Source organism: Microcaecilia unicolor, chromosome 6 (genome assembly GCF_901765095.1).
Source record: "Microcaecilia unicolor chromosome 6, aMicUni1.1, whole genome shotgun sequence".
Lineage (NCBI taxonomy): Eukaryota > Metazoa > Chordata > Amphibia > Gymnophiona > Siphonopidae > Microcaecilia > Microcaecilia unicolor.
The window spans coordinates 138,343,565-138,362,513 of record NC_044036.1 but is presented as its reverse complement, the minus strand read 5'-3'; the positions used below and the strand labels follow the sequence as shown (position 1 = coordinate 138,362,513).

At 43.5% G+C, this 18,949-nt stretch overlaps 1 protein-coding gene across 5 annotated transcripts in view; it reads left to right on the top strand.

The window, feature by feature from the left end:
- Window positions 1-18,949, top strand: part of COL7A1 (collagen type VII alpha 1 chain) — a 260,266-nt gene that overhangs the window by 124,702 nt on the left and 116,615 nt on the right. For all 5 annotated transcript variants that reach the window (XM_030206399.1, XM_030206395.1, XM_030206397.1 and 2 more), the window contains 12 exons: window positions 3,701-3,736; window positions 4,669-4,704; window positions 5,179-5,211; window positions 5,720-5,791; window positions 8,915-8,974; window positions 10,347-10,382; window positions 10,693-10,773; window positions 11,620-11,655; window positions 12,991-13,035; window positions 14,727-14,798; window positions 14,997-15,041; window positions 16,841-16,867. In XM_030206399.1, coding sequence (XP_030062259.1) covers window positions 3,701-3,736; window positions 4,669-4,704; window positions 5,179-5,211; window positions 5,720-5,791; window positions 8,915-8,974; window positions 10,347-10,382; window positions 10,693-10,773; window positions 11,620-11,655; window positions 12,991-13,035; window positions 14,727-14,798; window positions 14,997-15,041; window positions 16,841-16,867 — 579 coding nt within the window. The remainder of the gene's footprint in view (window positions 1-3,700; window positions 3,737-4,668; window positions 4,705-5,178; window positions 5,212-5,719; window positions 5,792-8,914; window positions 8,975-10,346; window positions 10,383-10,692; window positions 10,774-11,619; window positions 11,656-12,990; window positions 13,036-14,726; window positions 14,799-14,996; window positions 15,042-16,840; window positions 16,868-18,949) is intronic.

The following is an 18,949-nucleotide window of genomic DNA, read 5'->3' as shown; positions in this document are numbered from 1 at the left end:
CTGAGATTTTGATAAAGTCAACAGTCATGATCACCTCAATTCCAAACCTCTCAGAACAATCCTGTCAAAACACATAATTGGACGTCACACATTTAAATATTAGTCTTTTATATACCTAATGAGGGCAGGTTCTAAGAGTCAGGTATCTGAGTAAAGGGTTTATGTGGAAAGTCCCTCTCCCTGTGCATGAAAGAGCAGATTGTGTGGCTGCCAGGACTATTGCTTTGCCTTGACTGTAGCTGCTTTTTGCTGCCTCCTTTGAAGTTGCTGCTCTAGGTGACCCCCCTGGTCTTGCCTAATGATTTGGCCGGCCCTGGGGGGAGGGATCCATAGTTATTTTTATAATCACATCTACACCCCTGATTGGAGGGTTCCTGAAAGAGTCCTGGTGCCTGGCTCTGGCCCCAGGATCACTGCGGCATTGGACAGATTGGGGGGGGGGGGGGGAGATTCCAGCACTGGTTCTGACTAAGCTGGAAGATAAAGGAGAGAGGGGGGGATATATCAGATGTAAAAAAAAAAAACAACAACATAAAACGTATTGAGCTAGACATTTTAAAAGCACGTATGCAGTTACTGGTGGCACCAGCTTTAAAAACAAGAAATCAAGGCCATATCTATGGATCACTTTAGGAGCTGAAATTGCTAAGAGGTCGATTCTATAACTGGGCTCCTCCGTTTTAGTGCACTGAGGACATGTGATGATATCCTATTCCACAGTGGCGTCTGGGCGCCCGATTCCATTCTAAAATACTAACATAACCCAGTATCAGCGTTGTATATCAAGGTGCCCACCGTTACTCCAGTCAAAGAATTGGCCTACCACGGGCGTGGAAATTGGCAGATATGTGCGTGAGTTACAGTATTCTGTAGCTACCTGCATAACTGCAAGCCCCGCCCATTGCCCAACCATGCTCCACCCATGTGAACGTCCCCCTTTGCATTTGCACAACAGTAAATGGCACCTAAAGATAGCGCTTGGCGCTATTATTTAAACAACGCTCAGAGCTATTATTTAAACAGCGCTCAAAGAGCATAGCGCTAAGCGCCGGGAAGCACAACTGTAGTTAGGCCAACAAAACCTTGGTGTAAATCCTTGAGCCTAAATTAGGCTCAGAATCCCCCTTATTCTGGGGCCCTTTTACATAGCAACATTAAGCCCAACATGGGCGCCAGCACTAAGTAGTTCCAGCCCCAGCACGCCATTTGTCGCACTAGGGAAAATAGCTAGCTATTTTCTAGCACGGCGCTAATCCGGCAGTAATCAAGCAGCGCCGTTACCGCCAGGTTAGCTCGGGAGCCCTTAACGCCACCTCTTCCTCCCCCTCCCCCTGCATGGCCAAGTGGTAAGTGAAATTTTACCGCATTTTATGGCATTTTTATCCGCTGCAGTAAAAAGAGCCGCAGCATGTGGCAAAAACAGCCCCTGCTGCTAGCACAGGGCCCTTTTTACAGCAGCTTGGTAAAAGGACCCCGATATAACAGTATGCATAAATTTTGGGAACACCCCTGATCTGCCCATGACCCTCCCATAGCCACATCCCCTTTTTGGAGTCACGCGGATCTTGGCACATAACTATAGGTGCATAATTCTTATTTCATGCCAATTAGCACTGATAATTGATAGCACCCAAATATTGGTGCTAATTGGCCTGTTCAATTAAATTTCACATGCACAAATTTAAAGCACCATTTATAGAATTAGGGGGTGTCATTGGCGTAGCCACAGGTGGGCCACCCATTTAGGGCTCAGGCCCACCCAACAGTAGCACATGTTTAGAAGTAGCTGGTGGGGATCCCAAGCTCGGCCAACTGTAGACTTCCCCCTGATGACAACGAAAATGCTATTCTCCACGATACTGGCACCTGCGCATGCTCTGTTTTCAGCGCATGCCTGCTGCAGACTGCCAAGGTGGAAAGAAGCATTTCCCCGCCAGCTGAGGTATTTTTTTGGGTGGTGGTTGGGACAGGGGAGAACACTAACACTTAGTGCCCACTCACTTCTTGCCTAGGCCCACCCAAAATCTGTTGTCTGGCTACGCCCCTGGGGGGTGTGCCACTTACATGCACCCTTACAGAACAGTGTCTAGGTGCCCTGTTAATACATAAGTGCTAGTATTCTGTAAATTTATGTGCAAAAAGAGGTCATAAATTTAATTGCCCTATCATAGAATCAACCTTCACATAATCAAAATGATCCATTTTAAAAAAGTGACGTGCCTGGGGCATTCCAAATCTGGCCACAAAATCAGACATTTAAATGGCTCCACACAGATAACAAGGTTTAATTATAACAATTTTTTTATTGATGGTTCAGCATGTTACACAGGTACATACTAAGATTAGTAATTGACAGAACTACTCAAATAACATAACACGCCTATAAACATAGATCATAATTTCTGCTATTTGAATTTTTGAATTATTTCCCCCCTCACCCTTCCCACCTTTGTAACTATGCAGTAGCGTACCAAGGGGGGGGGGCGGTGGGTGCATGCTGCTGGGGGGGTGCCGCGCGCCTATCTGCTACATTCGTTCTGTGCTCCCTCTGCCCCGGAACAGGTTACTTCCTGTTCCGGGGCAGAGGGAGAATGGAAACGAATGAAGCGGACAGGCGCATGGCACCCCCCCCCCCCAGCGGCGGGCACCCGTGGGGGGTCTTTCGCCGGGGGGGGGGGGGGTGTCGCGCTGCACCCGGGTGGGTGGGGCGCATTGGCGATCCGCCCCGGGTGTCAGCCCCCCTAGGAACGCCACTGTAACTATGTATAAAATGGTAATATGTGTACTGTTCAACAAAGGGGAACAAGGTTTAAAGTTAAGGGGTTGGGTTCTATATATGGTGCCTGAAAATTCTACGCGGAAAAAAAATACACCTAGGCATATTCTCTAAAGTACACCTAAATGTTATAAAATAGGCTTAAATTTCCGTGTGGTATATGGAATTACGCAGAGCAGGTGCGTAATTGACCAAACGGAGTCACGGCCTTTTACCCCATATTTTACTTGACGTAAACCCTGACACCTAAATTAGTCAAACAGCAGGTGTATTCTATAACGTTGCGCATAGATTTTAGAAATGCCCTTGCCCCGTCCCCTGGCCACGCCCTCTTTTCAACTATGCAACTTAGAATTTATGCACACCACATTACAGAATATGCCTAGTGAGTTGTGCACCTAAATCTTAATGTCAATTAGTGCTGATAATTGCTTAACATCCAATTAACAGTGCTAATTATCTAGTTTACCAATTAAGGGGGTCTTTTACTATGGCACGCTCACGTTTTTAGTGCATGCTAAAATTGGGTGCTCTGAACATTAGAGAAGCCCATAGGAATGCATTGGCATCTCTAACGTTTAGCGTGTGCCCAATTTTAGCACGCGTTAAAAACGTGAGCGTTCCTTAGAAAAAGGGAGTCTTACTCCTGTTGTTCTAGAATACACTTTGATTTCTATGCAGAAATAAAGGTGCCATATATAGAATCCCGGGGTAAATGGATATTTTATCCATTTAACTGTATCTGTGGATTTTCAGTGGTGACACTTAAAATAGATAAGCACTGCTGAAAACACACAGAAAAGATAAACAGATACGATATCTGACTTTATGTGCTCCGTCGCAGATGAAATTGTCCTCATTAACTTTGGGGGGGGGGGGGGTTGTTATTCATCTCACCTTCCTGTTTTCAAATTTTCATAACAGGGTTCACCAGGCATTGCTGGCCCCCGAGGGGAAAAGGTAAGAAGTCTCTGGGTTCTTTTCTGAACATTTGACTAGTAATTGAGGTGATGAAGCCTTGCGGTCTCCACTGCATTACAGCACCATAGTGAAAAACTTTCCAATAAAGTCAATGTTTCAGAGAGATCCTTTGTCTTTTTTAAAAGGTTTTCCATATTTAGGGCCCCTTTTACAATGCTGCAGGAGGGCTAACACGCAGGTAGCACGCACCAAATCAGCATTATCGCCGAGGTAGCGCTTTTGCCCAGCTGTAATTCCAAGTTTGGTGCAAGCCAAATCCCGCAGTAGAAAATATTTTTCTGTTTTCTACTGCAGGGGGTGTTCCCGGCGTTAATTGGCAACGCGGCCACATTGGCGCACATGAGCCCTTACCACTAGGTCAAGGGCTTACGGTAAGGGCTCAATCTGTAAATAGGCGCACGCTAGTTGAATTCTTGTGCATGCCTGTTTCCTGGCCCATTTAAAAAAATGGCCTTTTTACCACGGCCTGCAAAAAGGTGGGATAATGTGGGGTACAAATGCAATAAATAATAAAAAGAACCCCTTAGATTAAAAACAGATGGCTTGGTATTCATAGCTCATTATGCATTCATCAACAGGTGGCAAACACGTTACAAATGCATAACTCGCTTCTCCTTGCATTCTTAGAAATGATCCAGATGGGCTGTTTAAATCACCAAATGGATAGATTTAATCCAGATAATGAGGCGTCACCTTTGGGGATGAGGGCAGAGTCAACACTGGAAGTTTATCCAGCCACTAAGTAGATAAGTTATCTGTTTAGTTGAGCCACTTAACTTAATATGGTGATCGCATGGCTGAAAACTGACCCCAGAAGTAATACCGTTTCTGTGCTATGTGGTGTCAAGGAAGCCCATGCAAAGCATTCTCGTTATAAACCCGCTTAACTTTGCATACTTCTTTCTCATCAGGGAGACCAAGGACCGCCAGGTGAACCTGGGCAATGGGTGAGTGAACCCTGTAATTTAAAGGCTATGTCCCTGGATAGTAGAGAATAATGCAGAGAGTGAAGCACTGAGCTATTAATGATAATAGTTTGGATTTCTTTATGAAGATGTTACTCTTCTGATAAGGTTGGGGTTTGAGAGGGATGACAGTCACTGAGACTGACTCATGTATACTGGACAATCCACAAGATTGTGCTAAACAATTCAGCAGTAAAAGATGTCAGAGATGCATTAGTGATTATTGCTAGACTGTCTTTACACCACCTTGAGGTAGGTGGGGCATTACTGAAGAGACCAAGAAGCTAAAGAAGAGTGTGATTAAAGGAAAGTAATAAGATGGAGCTTCATTTGACTTGACCTCCCTGGATTATGAGAGTTACTAATGGAGCCAAATGCTGCTCAGTAGATGGATGGGTTATATGCTTGCCAGAAGTCAATCTTCTAAAATCCAACCTCTCCATCTGTTCATTTCAGGGAGGTGGTCCATCAGGAGGCAAAGGCGACAAGGTAATTGCACCAAGTTCAAGACATGAATCATTTTGCTGTATTAATGTACTCTAGTAAAGGTGACTAGTTGAAGAGTCATGCGATCCAAAGAGGTAGCCTAGTAGGTCAGATCACTTGTGACTTTCACTTGTACATCTTTAGTCTCCATCGACATTACTGTGATCTTTCAAAGCAGCTAGAATTAAGACGTGCCGTAGAGTGATGATCTTACAGCACTATCAAATCATAAGCACAGAGAAGAGATCTGGGCTACTAATCCTTAAATAAAGATTTGCTTCCTTATACTGTTGATGGGAACAGGTGTCGCTGTAAGAATGCATATTGTTTATCCAAATAAAATGAAAGAGAGATTAAAACCTTCTGAAAATATTTGTGCTATCTTGCTACACATTGAGGCATATTTTCAAAGCACTTAACTTACAAAGTTCCATAGGTTACTAAGAAAATACGCCTCATTGTATCACAGGTCCTTCAGTCTTCTGTATTTTAATGTTTTGCTGGTTTTCAGGGTGACAGAGGCCCTACGGGACAAGAAGGGCCCAAAGGCTCCAGAGGAGAGCCTGGAGAGAAAGGAGAACGAGTAAGTTGTACTAAAAATCTTTGTTTCCTTCTACAGATTTATGAGTGATGGAGCAGAGGAAAATCTTGTATGCAAAGGTCAACCATTTTGTCTACTCTTCTACCTTTTCCCTAATGATCATGTACATAATTTCGTATTAGCAGACATTATAGAGGATAATTTTATAAAAGGGAGGCATAGGTGAGGGAATTCCAAAAAGATGCCTGTTGATAAAGGCAGCCAGAACCAGCTCCAACTGCGTACAAACCCTCATGTCAAAATGTATACCTGCTCCGAATAAGCTGCAAAATGTGTGCAGATATTCTGTGGGAGTTAGTTGTGTAAGGAGCCAGCTAGCTGTAAACAGCAAGAAGACACTAAATGGTGTCATTTTAGTTATTTACACATATAAAACGGATTTATAGAACAAAGTGATAGGACAGCTCATCTGAATTACTAATTCAGGAACATTGGTTGCCAATCTCCTACAGAACTTCATTTAAGATTCTCTTCCTGTCCCACCAAATAAACTTCACTCTGGAATTCCATCATTTTTATTCCGTTTTCATGTGCTTTATGCCCCTATAATAACTCTTTGTTCAATGCAACAACATCTGTTGGTCATCCCAAGCCATCTTTAGCTTCGTTCTTACAGAACTCTAGTTTCTTGCTTTAGCGTATTGTATTGTATTGAGTTATTTTTATTCTGCTTTTAACCAAATACTGCAAAGCAGATTATGATTTCAAGAAGACTTCCAGCTAGAAGGAATTAACAACATAAATACTGGACTTCCGTAGAGAACTCTCACTTACCAAATTTAAGTAATTCCTTATTTAATTCAAACCAGTGCATTTTTTTCTACCAAAAAAGGTGCCGGTACTCAAATGCCAGTCCACCCTTCAGGGGTGGGATGATCACTGAGGGACCCACCCCACAATAGCCAGGCCCCCTGCAACCAATCACAGAATCTATGACAAGGCAGAATCTGTGTGTAGAGCCTGAGATCTTTCATTAAAACTTGGGGACCATGGGTCAATTTTAGCAGACAATGGAAAAGGTGCCGGTACTCAGTACCCCCTCAAAAAAAGCCCTGATTCAAACTTTCCTACAGCTAGGTCTCACAGCCTAATTGCTTTAAAACATGGCTTGTTGCCACCCTGACATGGCTTCAGTTCTGCCCTCTTCGCCTATTTCTCTGTCCTTCTTTTCACAATCCATTCTCTCTTTGGTGTCATAGAGAATTAATTGATTAATGCACCTCTCTACTTCCCTTTCCTTTATAACATCTGATTGTAATGTAATCTCCTCATGTCTTTGACCCTCCTTCTCCCAAACTCCCCCCCCCCCCCCCCCCCCCATTTACTCAGCTGCACTAGCGCCTTAAGTATTGTGAGCAATTTCTGGTCACCACATCTCAGAAAAGATATAGCAGAATTAGAAAAAGTACAAAGAAGGGCAATCAAATTAATAAAGAGGATGAAATGAGTCTCGTATGAGGAAAGGCTGGGGAGGTTGGGGCTCTTCAATTTGGAGAGGAGATGGCTGAGGGAAGATATGACAGAGACCTATAAAATCCTGAGTGGAGTGCAACAAGTAAATGCAAATCGATTGTTTTTCAAAAAGGACAAAGATTAGGAGATATGATGTTATCAATAGAAATCAAACAAAATAAAACATGGAAAAGAAAATAAGATGATACCTTTTTTATTGGACATAATACATTTCTTGATTAGCTTTCGAAGCTAATCAAGGAATGTATTATGTCCAATAAAAAAGGTATCATCTTAATTTCTTTTCCATGTTTTATTTTGTTTGATTTCTATTGATAACCTTTAAGAGTGGACTAACACAGCTACCACACCTCTCTACTTGAGATATGATGTGAAATTACTAAGTAGTACATTTAAAACACATTGGAGAAAATATTTAATCCAGCACATAGTTAAGCTCTGGAACTCATTGTTGGAGGATGTGGTAAAAAAAAACCCAAACAGTTGGTGTTACTGGGTTTAAAAAAGGTTTGGACAAATTCTTGGAAGAAAAGTCTATAAAGTGTTAAGGTAAGACCTGGGGAAAGTCACTGTTTATCCCTAGAAGTAAGTAGCATAAAACCTTGTTACATTTGGGATCCTACCTGGTACCTGTCACCTGGATTTCCAACTCCTCTACATCAACAGGCTCAACCTACTGGGAGGAGGAGGAGGGGGAGGGAGAGCGAGAGGGAGACAGGACCATTTTCAGACTGCCTGAGTGGCTGCAAACTGAGCGGGTGCTTTTTACTCTAGACTGTACACCGGTTTCCAAACTGACAGCGTGCGTGTGAAATATCCAAAGGAAAGAGTAACCACAGACGTCTGTGGAGACTTTTTTTTTTCTGACCAAATCATTGTGCATATTTTTTAGAAAACAGAAGTGTATATGTTATTTCAAATCTCTGGGAAGGCCTTCACTATGTGCAATTAAATGTATATTCATTGTGAAACAACACAGGCTGGGCAGTTTTCAGATAGTCCATTTCGGGGGTTCAAACTCTGTTTCATCTGTGGGAAAGGCTTTGGATCAGTGGCGTAGCTATGTGGGGCCTGGGCCCCCGTAGATTTGGCCCTCGACCCGCCCGACCCCCCCCCCCCCCGCCGTCGCCTGCCTTTGCTGGCGGGGGACCTCAACCCCCGCCAGCCGAGGTCCTCTTCTTCTCGCAAAAGGCTGCCTTCTGTTTCTGACGTCCACAACGTTTAGGACGTCAGAAACAGAAGGAAGCCTTTTGTGAGAAGAAGAGGACCTCAGCTGGCGGGGGTTGGGGTTCCCCACCAGCAAAGGTAGGCGGTGACGGGAGGGGGGTCGAGAGGTTCGACGACGGGGGGGGCAAAGTCGGCAATGGCAGGGGGGGGGGGGGTCGGCGGCACCGGGGGGGGGCTAAAATGTGCCCATTCTCCTCGGGCCCTGGACCTCTCTCCCGCCGAAGTCTGGCTACGCCCCTGCTTTGGATATCACTGTCAGATTATTTTTATTGGAAATGTTCCACCCATAATGCCTGGACAAATATCCTACTTATAAATCCTCAAAGACAGGCTAACGTTCTTTACCTTTTGAATTTATTTTAATTACTTATGAAATTGAATTTGTTCCACTGCTTTCTATTATAGGGTCCTACTGGTTATGGTATTCTTGGTGAACCGGGGACGAATGGGGAGCCAGGTGAAAGGGTAAGTCACTGTGGGGCCCTTTATCTAAAGGGCGGTAGGGTTACCGTGCAGGTAGTGCACAGGGAAAGAGCATTACTTCTGGGCGTGCCCAGGTGCATGACGGTAGTCCTGTGTTCAACAAGCACTGTTTCCTGTGCCCAGAAAATAAATTTTGGGGTCCTTTTACTAAGGGGTGCTGAAAAATGGCTTGAGCGCTAGTGCAGGTGCATGTTTTGAACACGCGCAGATCAATTTTTCAGCGCGCCTGTAAAAAATGCCTCTCTTTTTTTGGCTGAAAGTAGACATACAGCAAAATTTAAATTGGCAAGCGGCCATTTTGGGTCTGAGACCTTACCGCCACCCATTCACTTAGCGGTAAGGTCTCACACGTTATCCGGGTGGTAGTCGTCAATGCGCACACTCTACCAATTACTGCCCGGTTAGCACCGCGCGTTCGAAAATAAAAAAATATTTTGGACGCATTTAGCGGGGCAGTAGTTCCAAATTGATGCATGCTTTGCGTGTTTTGCGTGTGTAGTCGCCAACGCGGCTTAGTAAAAGGGCCCCTTTATTTTCTAGCATGGGCAGATATTCCCAGCGGTAATGGGCAGTGCCTCCCAATTACTATGCAAGTAGCATGCGAGCCCTGACTACCTGCTAAATAGGAGGCGGTAAAAGTTCAGGCAGTAAATGGCTGCATGCCAATGTTTTTATTAGTGCATGACCATGTACGGCCTCTATTGAAAAAAAGTTTTTATGGCCACGGGAAAAAGTGGCCAGAGCACGCTGGAAACCCACATGCTAAAAGTACCAGCCGGCCTCTTTTTAGCGTGGCTTAGTAAAAGGACCCCTGTGACCTGCGATGCTTTCTTCAAATGTTAAAACTATTAGAAGGCGCCAACACCTCAGCCATCACTTCGAAGCATGTTTCCTGAGTGTAACTAATATGCCCAGAAGCCTCGTAGAAGCACTTTGGGCTGCTAACTGTGCTGTGTCTTGATGGAGGGTGCTCATGGGGGTGGGGTGGTCTGGGAAGGGGGGAAGAAAATATGTAAAAAAAAAAAGAAAAAAAAACTAGGACCAAGGGGAGCGATTGTTTGAGCACTTTTTTCTTAGCTTTTTTCATTTCTCTTAGTCTATGTGAGGCTTTTTTGAGCGAGTAGTTGCATGTTGCCATGGTTTGTTGGTTTGTAATTGTGATTCTTGCTGACTTTTTGTCTCTTTTCAACTTGTTGGATGTTGTGTTTATATTGATCGCATCATACATGAAACCAGCTGATACTTTGAGAATCTTGGAGGTCTTTTACTAAAGCTTTGTGCCCTGTTTGGCTCTTAAAACTATTTTCTAAAACAAAATTAGGAGTGTAAACTTTTGTTTCTGTTTTTTCATTAGGGACCTGTTGGTCCGCCAGGCAAACCTGGAGCAAAGGTAATTTCTCTCTTGTAGGAGACAAGTGTCTCCAGATGTAAGTGTCTGTGTTGGAAGATTACAAGTCATATTTGTCTTGCAATGACCTTTTCATTTCTGGAATCTAGAGACCATCTTTTGCTTCTTGCTTGGGCATGTCATTGTATTGCATCTGTATCTTCCTGTATAATGCTGTGGATTTTCCCAGGAGTTTACCTGGCTGATCTTAAAGACTGTAATATATAAGCATTGTAGCACTATAAAAATATCAAAGCAGCAGTAGCATCTACTCTCCATGTGATTTTTGGTTTACAAACTTTTTCTGATTCAGGGGGACCAAGGTGATCCAGCAGAGAAAGGAGATGCAGGTAAACCAGGACCTCCTGGGCAGATCGGGCTGCGAGGTAAAGAGGTAATTTCATTTCATTCCATAGTTTGCAATCTGCCTTTTCATATAAAAAACCCAATAAGGGCAAAGAAATGACAACATTAAGATAAAAACACAAGATATCCTAAATATTTTATAGAATAATAGACATTCACTAATAAAAGTTAAAATGTGTTGCTATCAAAAAATATAAAACATGAATGGGGCAATTCTATAACGAGATGTACTCACCACTTACACAAGTCATTAGCGCCAGTAATCAGCCGTGATGTGTGTATATGCACGAGGACCTATTCACTAATGTAGTTGCCTATGTGCTGTAGCATGTAACTGCCGGGAGGCATGCACATGATAGAATGCTATCAGTTGTACACGTTGATTACATACATAGTCACATAGTAGATGATGGCAAATAGAGACCTGTACAGTCCATCCAGTCTGCCCAACAAGATAAACTCATTACATAAGGTATAATATATATACATATATACATATATCTGACCTTGATTTGTCCTTGCTGTTATCGGTGCACAGACTGTAGAAGTCTGCCCAGCACTGGCCTTGTTCTCCAATTTCTGACATTGCCCCTGAAAAGCTCCAGTCCAACCCATGCAAGGTCTAAGCTGTCGCAGGAGGAGGAATAACCTGCTCTGCAGCAGTTCACTTCCTCCTCTTCTTGCCGTGAGAGATGCGCTGGAGGGCTCAACCACCGGCTCGCAAAATTCATGGAAAGTTTACAACCGGCTCTCGCGAGCCAGTGCGAGCTGGCTCCAGCACACCGCTGAGCGTGTCTCCTGTGAGGTAATGAGCAATAGCTTTCTTGCATTCAGTACTTAAACTTTGCTTTTTTGGGTTTACTCTTAATTTTAGGGTGAGCGGGGAGAAAAAGGAGATGAAGGAACACCGGTAAGATCAAGCTTCTTTTGGAAATATGATGTTTCCTTTCCTAGGGGCCTTTTATACGAAACTGCATTAAGCGTTAGCGCTCACGACATGAGAGAAAAAGGCTACTTTAAGACTCAGAAAAGCGTTTTCGTAGTTGTCCCCTTTACACATGCTAATCGTGCGCTATTTATTGTTTGGAGAGGATTAGGCATGGGGGAATGGGCGAGGAATGGACTTGGAAGCATTATCCAATTAGGGCGTGTATATTACTGAGTGCTAACTGAATAACACGGACACACTTAGCACCAGGGGCGTAGCCAAACTTCGGCAGGAGGGGGGGCCCAGAGCCCGAGGTGAGGGGGCACATTTTAGCCCCCCTCCCGGTGCTGCCTACCCTCTCGACCCCCCCCTCCCGCCGCCAACCCTCCCCTGCCGTCGCCTACCTTTGCTGACAGGGGACCCCAACCCCTGCCAGCCGAGGTCCTCTTCTTCCTTCGTTCTGTTTTTGAGTCTGATGTCCTGCATGTTGTACGTGTAGGACGTCAGACTAAGAAACAGAACGAAGGAAGAAAAGGACCTCTGCTGGCGGGGGTTGGGGTCCCCCGCCAGCAAAGGTAGGCGACGGTGGGTTGGCAGCGGGAGGGGGGGTTGAGAGGGTCATCGGCAGGGGGGTCCAGGGCCAAATCTACAGGGGCCAAGGCCCCCATGGCATCACATAGCTACACCCCTGCTTAGCACCTCTTAAAATAGGACATGGTAAGTCCTCCTGCATTAATATTTTTGCAAGTCTCACAGGCTAATAAAATAATTAGGACCCCCTTTTCAAAGCAGCAGTAAGCCCAACGTGGGTTTACCGCTTGCTAAAAAGGAAGTTCCACCGGGCTACCGCAGCAACCCAGCAGTAGTTCCCATCTCCAGCCGGTGTGTACCCGGTGGTAATTGGGCAGTGCCGCACACTGTCTGGTTACTGCTGGGTTAGCACGGGAGCCCTTACCGCCACCTCAATGGGTGGCGGTAAGGGCTCCCCCCTGAAATGGCCACGTTTCAAGTGCTTTACTTGCCACACAGCTGTTTCCTGCAGAAAAGCAAGACCTACCTTTTACCTGCTGCGGTAAAAGGGGGCCTCGACGCATTTCAACCCTTTTGTCGCAGCTTGGTAAAAGGGGCCCAGAGTGTGGGGGGACCTGCAAAAATGAAATAGAAAAAAGCCTTAGAACTCAGCGTAGCATGCAGGGAAGTCCTGCATTAGCACATCTTAGTAAAAGGGCCCCCCTTTTTTTTTTGTAATTTTTTTTTTTTTTAATTTCCATGTGTTAACTCCTTGCAATTTTTCTTCTGTTTTTTTTTCTTCGTCAGGGTGAGCCTGGTACTTCAGGAAAAAATGGAGAAAGAGGACCCAGGGTAAGAATGAACATGGCCTACAGTCTTTAGCATACTGTCAGGTGTGCAGTCACCAGGTGAAACACATCGCTGTTGTGATCTGGAAAGTCGGGATTGGAATCTCTTGCTCCATCAGTCAGAATCACAGATAAGTTCACTTTGGTGTAGAACTCATGGAGAGAGCATGCTTTCATCCAGAGAAAAATTAGACCTTTCATGTCCCCGTGGGCCAACTGAAATAAGTTAAGCATTTATGGGTACGGAAATATTTGGGCACGAAAGGGTTAATGTCTGTTTTAGGGGGCCTTTTACTTAGGTGCGCTCACGTTTTTGGTGCACGCTAAAATTGGGCGCACGCTAAACGTTAGAGACGCCGGTAGGAATGCATCGGCGTCTCTAATGTTTAGCGCGCTCCTGTTTTTAGCGCGTGCTAAAAACATGAGCGTGCCTTAGTAAAAGATCCCCTTGGGAAGCTCTTCACTTAAACCTGTCAGCTTTGAAAGCTGGTATACAAGTACTCTGGCTTCCAGTATGAGATCAACTCTTGTTTAAGATTTTCCTTATTATTAAGGTGAAGCGTAGAATGTTACACTTTCACCATGACCAGATATAATCTGTAATGGTCGTGTACTGTAGATTCTATGTAAATAAGGCAGAGGGTCTTTGCTCTGTAAGGAATATTTACAGAACCACATTAGCAATTTAATGCGGGAATCACCACGAGCTCAGTGAGGGTCAGTGCTGATGCGGTGCATTAACTGTTAACACACACCAGGTTTCAAGCTTTATAGCTAAGTGGGAAATGCCAGTTTTGGGTGGGGACTGCTCCTAACATTTAACATGTGGGTCGTTACCATGCATTAATATGGCAGGTAACTCAGAGCAGTTAACGCCACCTCAACAGGTGTAACTAACTAAGGGGGGATTCATCAATCCACGTTAGGGCTTTAAGTCACATTAATTGGTTCTTAATGCAAATTAAAAAGCCCTAACACTGGTTTTCTAAAAATACCACGGCGATATTTAAGTTAGTAATGAGATGCAAAATATGCAATTGAATGTTTTGCATCTCATTACTATTCAAATACCCTAACGGTGATACATCGCAAGTCATGTTAGGGCCCGACAGATATGGTAACCCCAGCCCAATGCTCCTGGTCCACTAGGTGAGGGTTCCCCCAGACTTCCATCCCCCCCCACTCAATCACCCCTCCACCCAAGCACCCCCCCCCCCCAGAGTAGAAACCCCTCACTCCTCCTCCCCCACCTGAAATGTTGTTGGTCCAGAGAGGGGGTCTCTTGGGGTACGGAGAGTTCTTTGGGCAGGAGCAATGCTGACTCATTCCTGCCCTTCTCCAGCGCCGCCGTCAAATTGGCACCCTATATGGAATATGACCCCTAGCAGTAGGTTAAGGGTTGAGGCCGGTTTTAGGCGCACGCTGGTTTCAGTTTTACCACATGCCCTTTTCCCGTCTCATTTAAAAAAAAGCCCTTCTTTGCAGATGCGGTAAAAACTGGTCCGGCATGCACTGTTGTAGGCCACTTTTTTCCGCGGCTTAATAAAAGGGCCCCTCTGTATTCAACTGTGGTAGAATCTTTGCAGGTTCCTTCCCCTTCTAACCCTGTCTTCACGTTTAGTACCATTCAGAAACAACGTTTAACTTTCTCCTTCTATACAATGCTACACACTGACATAAGACTATTCTTCTTAGGGTTTACCAGGAGTCCGGGGCAACCCTGGAGAGAAAGGTGACATGGGAGACCCAGGAGAGTCAGGAAGAAATGTGAGTGCTGCATCGAGCCATGGGGGCCAAACACGATGCAAATGACCCTTCCCTGGACACAAGGAAGGAGCTTGCTCGATATTAGCACCCACAGAGCTGGCCCCTGTGCATCCACCAGCATAAAGCTGTCGTCCACTGAAGGGTCAGAATTTTCTTTCTCTACCCCTGCTTTACTCTATTTCATCTTTATGTCCACAGGGCAATCCAGGAAATCCTGGGAGCAAAGGTGATCGAGGAGAACCAGTGAGTTGTTTTCTCTTTATTTTCATCCGATCAGTACATTTTTTCAAATTTGATAAAATCATCGCTACATAAATAAACTTTTTCTTTAAAACTTTTAATTTAAAAAACCTTTTGTGTTTTAACTTATACCTTACAACTGGAGGCTTCTTCTTGCCAATCCTGAGGTCAAGCATAAAAAACAGCAAGATTCATAGCAAAGGTACAAGGTACTTTCACTTTAAGAATAGATGCACACGGGTAAGACGCGTGCAGGGTCTTTTTCCCAATGTGAAAAATTTGAACATTGGTACATTATATAAGCAAAGATAAGAGGACCTGAGAGCATTATGGGGGCAATTCTGTCAGCAGATGCCTCTATTTACGCCACCCGATGTTGCACAATGATAACCTACCTCATCTGAGCACCCAGATTTCATTGTAGAGCAGTAGCAGAACCCACAGAGCTGGTGTCACTGCGGTCGAGTAAATGCACAAGGGACACATGTAACTGACACTATTCTGCAAGTTACACATGTAAGTTGGATCCCTTCCCACATCCACCCCCCCTTGCTCCACTTATATCCCACCCATGCTCCACTGTTTAGTATAGAGCTGTCTGGTTTTGCAGATTAGCCAACTTTGTATATATAACTTATTCCCTTATTTATGATCTAGTAGGGCAATTAGCTAGCTTGTGTTTTCTTGACCCTTACAGGGACAAGTTAACAGACAGGTTTGCTTGGCCTAAAATAATGGTCCATAAACTTTAAAGCCTCTGTTTCAAACAGACTTCAAATTAATACAGAGACATTCTCAGTGAAGGACAAGTATGAGTGATAAGTATTTGAGGGAGGGAGGTTACAAAGGGCAAATGATGGATAACTGGGGAAAAATACCAAAGAAGCAGAATTACGTGAAGGTGACCTTAGAGGTCAGAGTTGAAGAATATCACATAAGTAAGAGAAAATATAAGGCATTAAGTGATTGGACAAAATTAAGTTTCAGTAATCTGACAAGCACATCTTGTGGCAGTCAGATAATTGTTAAACTTCAAGGGAAATACAGAGAAACACCAGAGAGAGATTTTATTTTCCTTATACTGAAATTTAGACTGATTATAAAATTTTCTGTAATACTAGGATAAAATAATTTTTATTGTAACCATTTATTTACTCTAATAAATTTTAGCATTATTATAAAAGAGAAAAACTAAACTCTGGAGTGTGTTTTCTTTGCCAGAAGGGCTTTCTTTCAGTCTCTTCTGAAGTTGTTTAGCTTCCCTTTAGAGGCAAGGGGGGGCTATACACCACCTATGTCCTGCCCATGCTTCACCCACGTCCTGCCCATGCTTCACCCATGTCCTGTCCATGCTCTACTCCTGCCCCACCCGTGTTCCACCCACATCCCACCTATACTAAGCCTTCAGCTATGTTCAACCCATGCTTCACCTACATCCCACTCATGCTCCACCCATGTCCTAACCATGCTGTACCCACATCCCACCCATACTCTATCCATGTCTTGCCTGTGCTCCACCTGCATCCCACTCATGCTCCACCCACATATACACCCCCTTGCATTTACACACACCATTATAGAATAACACTGAGCAGCCCTGCCATCACTTTCATTGGGAAGTATACACTTACACGTATAAGTGATTTATATTCTCAAGGGTCACATAAATGTGGCTGCTCTATTATACTTGTCCTTCACATGGGTAAATTTGGGGACGTTTCATTCTTTTACTGTCATCACTTGTGGAATCGTATTGAGTCTGCCAAATATGTTAACCTCTTTTTTTTTTTTCTTGGCTGCAGGGACCACAAGGCCCACCAGGAAGATCTGTAAGCTTCACATTTGCTTTTGCTCTGTCTATTTCCGTAGTTTTCCTGTCCCTTTGGTTCATCCTTTTCCCCACTGTCTGTGTGCAATTTGTCATGTCCAGCTTTGTTCTTAATCTGGAGTCTCTAACGGCCACACAGTGCTCATACTGTGAGGGTGAGGGAAGACAGGCAGGCAGATGGGTTGGCATCTTTCCGAGTGAGTGACATCAGCATTACCCTGTAGAATGAGCAGATGAAGATTCCGGCAATTATCAGTCGGGCCCTAAAATTCTCACCCACTGAAACCTGCAACAATTTTGTGATGTGCCCCAGTGCTCTAAGACAGGCAAGAGTCTGTGACTATTGCTCCCTTATACATGTCCATCCAGTAAATGAGAGCGAAGATTAAAGCAGGATGAGAAAGATGTAAAGTCATTGCGCCTTAGCGACGAGAGATCAAGAGCTATATGATAAGATTCATTCTCTTTCCCTGTCGGAAATCAGATAAAAGGAAGGACATTTAACAGTCTCGATGCTTTACTTTTCTGAATATAAGTTTCTTTGAATATATCCTTTATCATCTATATAAAGTTTATGTAAATCAGCCTCCCATTTTTGAGGACTATGTATAAAGAGAATAATTTTGTTTTCTTATGGTATTAACCATAATGATAATGTATATTTCCTTGGAATCTTTTATATATTTCTTGACAAAGTTTATCTTTGGGAATGTAAATTGAAAATTGCATAAAGAAAGAATAAAAAAAAAAAGGAAGGACATCCAACTGCAAAATTCACAGATATGTCGGAGAAATGCATTTGCACATCAGCATGAATGTACAAAATATAAACACCGGATTCTTGTTTTGCTAACCATTCAAGCTGGCTTCAAGGGAACGAGCATAAAATTCAAACCTGCAAACACATGACTCTGAGCTTTGAGATCATTCAACTAGCTTAGGGTCTGCATGATGACATCAAACATTCTTGAAAGCAATGAGACCATTATCACATCAGCACGAAACAGAGTCGCGTGTAAAGCGTACGGATGAACTTTCGCTGGGAACGAAACAGGAAACATTCATGAAATTTCCTGGCCCATTTCCTTTCATTATGAGAACAGAATAAAAGAAAAATGAACAAAATTTCATTTCTTTTAATTTTGCTTTTAAAAAAATTAATATCAACAGTCTGCTCCAGGCTTATAGATGCCCCTCTTTATTTATTTATCTGTAAAATCTATATTCCACGCTATCTACAATTCTGGGTGGATTACGAGGTCACACACGTAAAATCACATCCACTCATCAAAATTAGAACATAGGTTTCCATTTACAAAACAGTAAAAAATGACCTTAGCAGTTACGAGGGTCATTCCTGTACATTATGGAGCCTTTTTACTAAGCTGCGCTAGCGGTGATGGCCGTTTTTGCCGTGTGCCAGGGCCCCTTTTTATTTATTTATTTATTTATTAGGATTTATTTACCGCCTTCTTGAAGGAATTCACTCAAGGCGGTGTACAGTAAGAATAGATCAAACATGAGCAATAGGCAATTACAGCAGTAAAAATATTCAAAGTAACAATATAAAGTATGGCATGGTATACAAGCAATGTCAACACAATACGTAATAGAACAATTTATTTATTTTTATTTATTGCATTTGTATCCCACATTTTCCCCACCTCTTTGCAGGCTCAATGTGGCTTACAATATATCATGAATAATGGAAATATATAATGAAATAGACATTTAGTATTATGGAAAGAACTTGGATAGCATGATAATGAAAAAGCATGATATTGGTATAACAAGCAAGTATTATAAGACAGTACTGGATATGTATGGAGGAGTTCATATTTGTTGATCTTTGTGGTATGCCTTGTTAAAGAGATGGGTCTTCAGTAGTTTGCGGAAATTAGTTCATAGATCATTTTTAAGTTGCGCGGCAGCGCGTTCCAGAATTGTGTACTCAAGTAGGAAAAGGTTGACGCATGCGTTAGTTTGTATTTTAGACCTTTACAGTTGGGGAAGTGAAGGTTGAGAAATGTACGGGATGATTTTTTAGCGTTCCTGGGTGGTAAGTCTATCAGGTCTGACATGT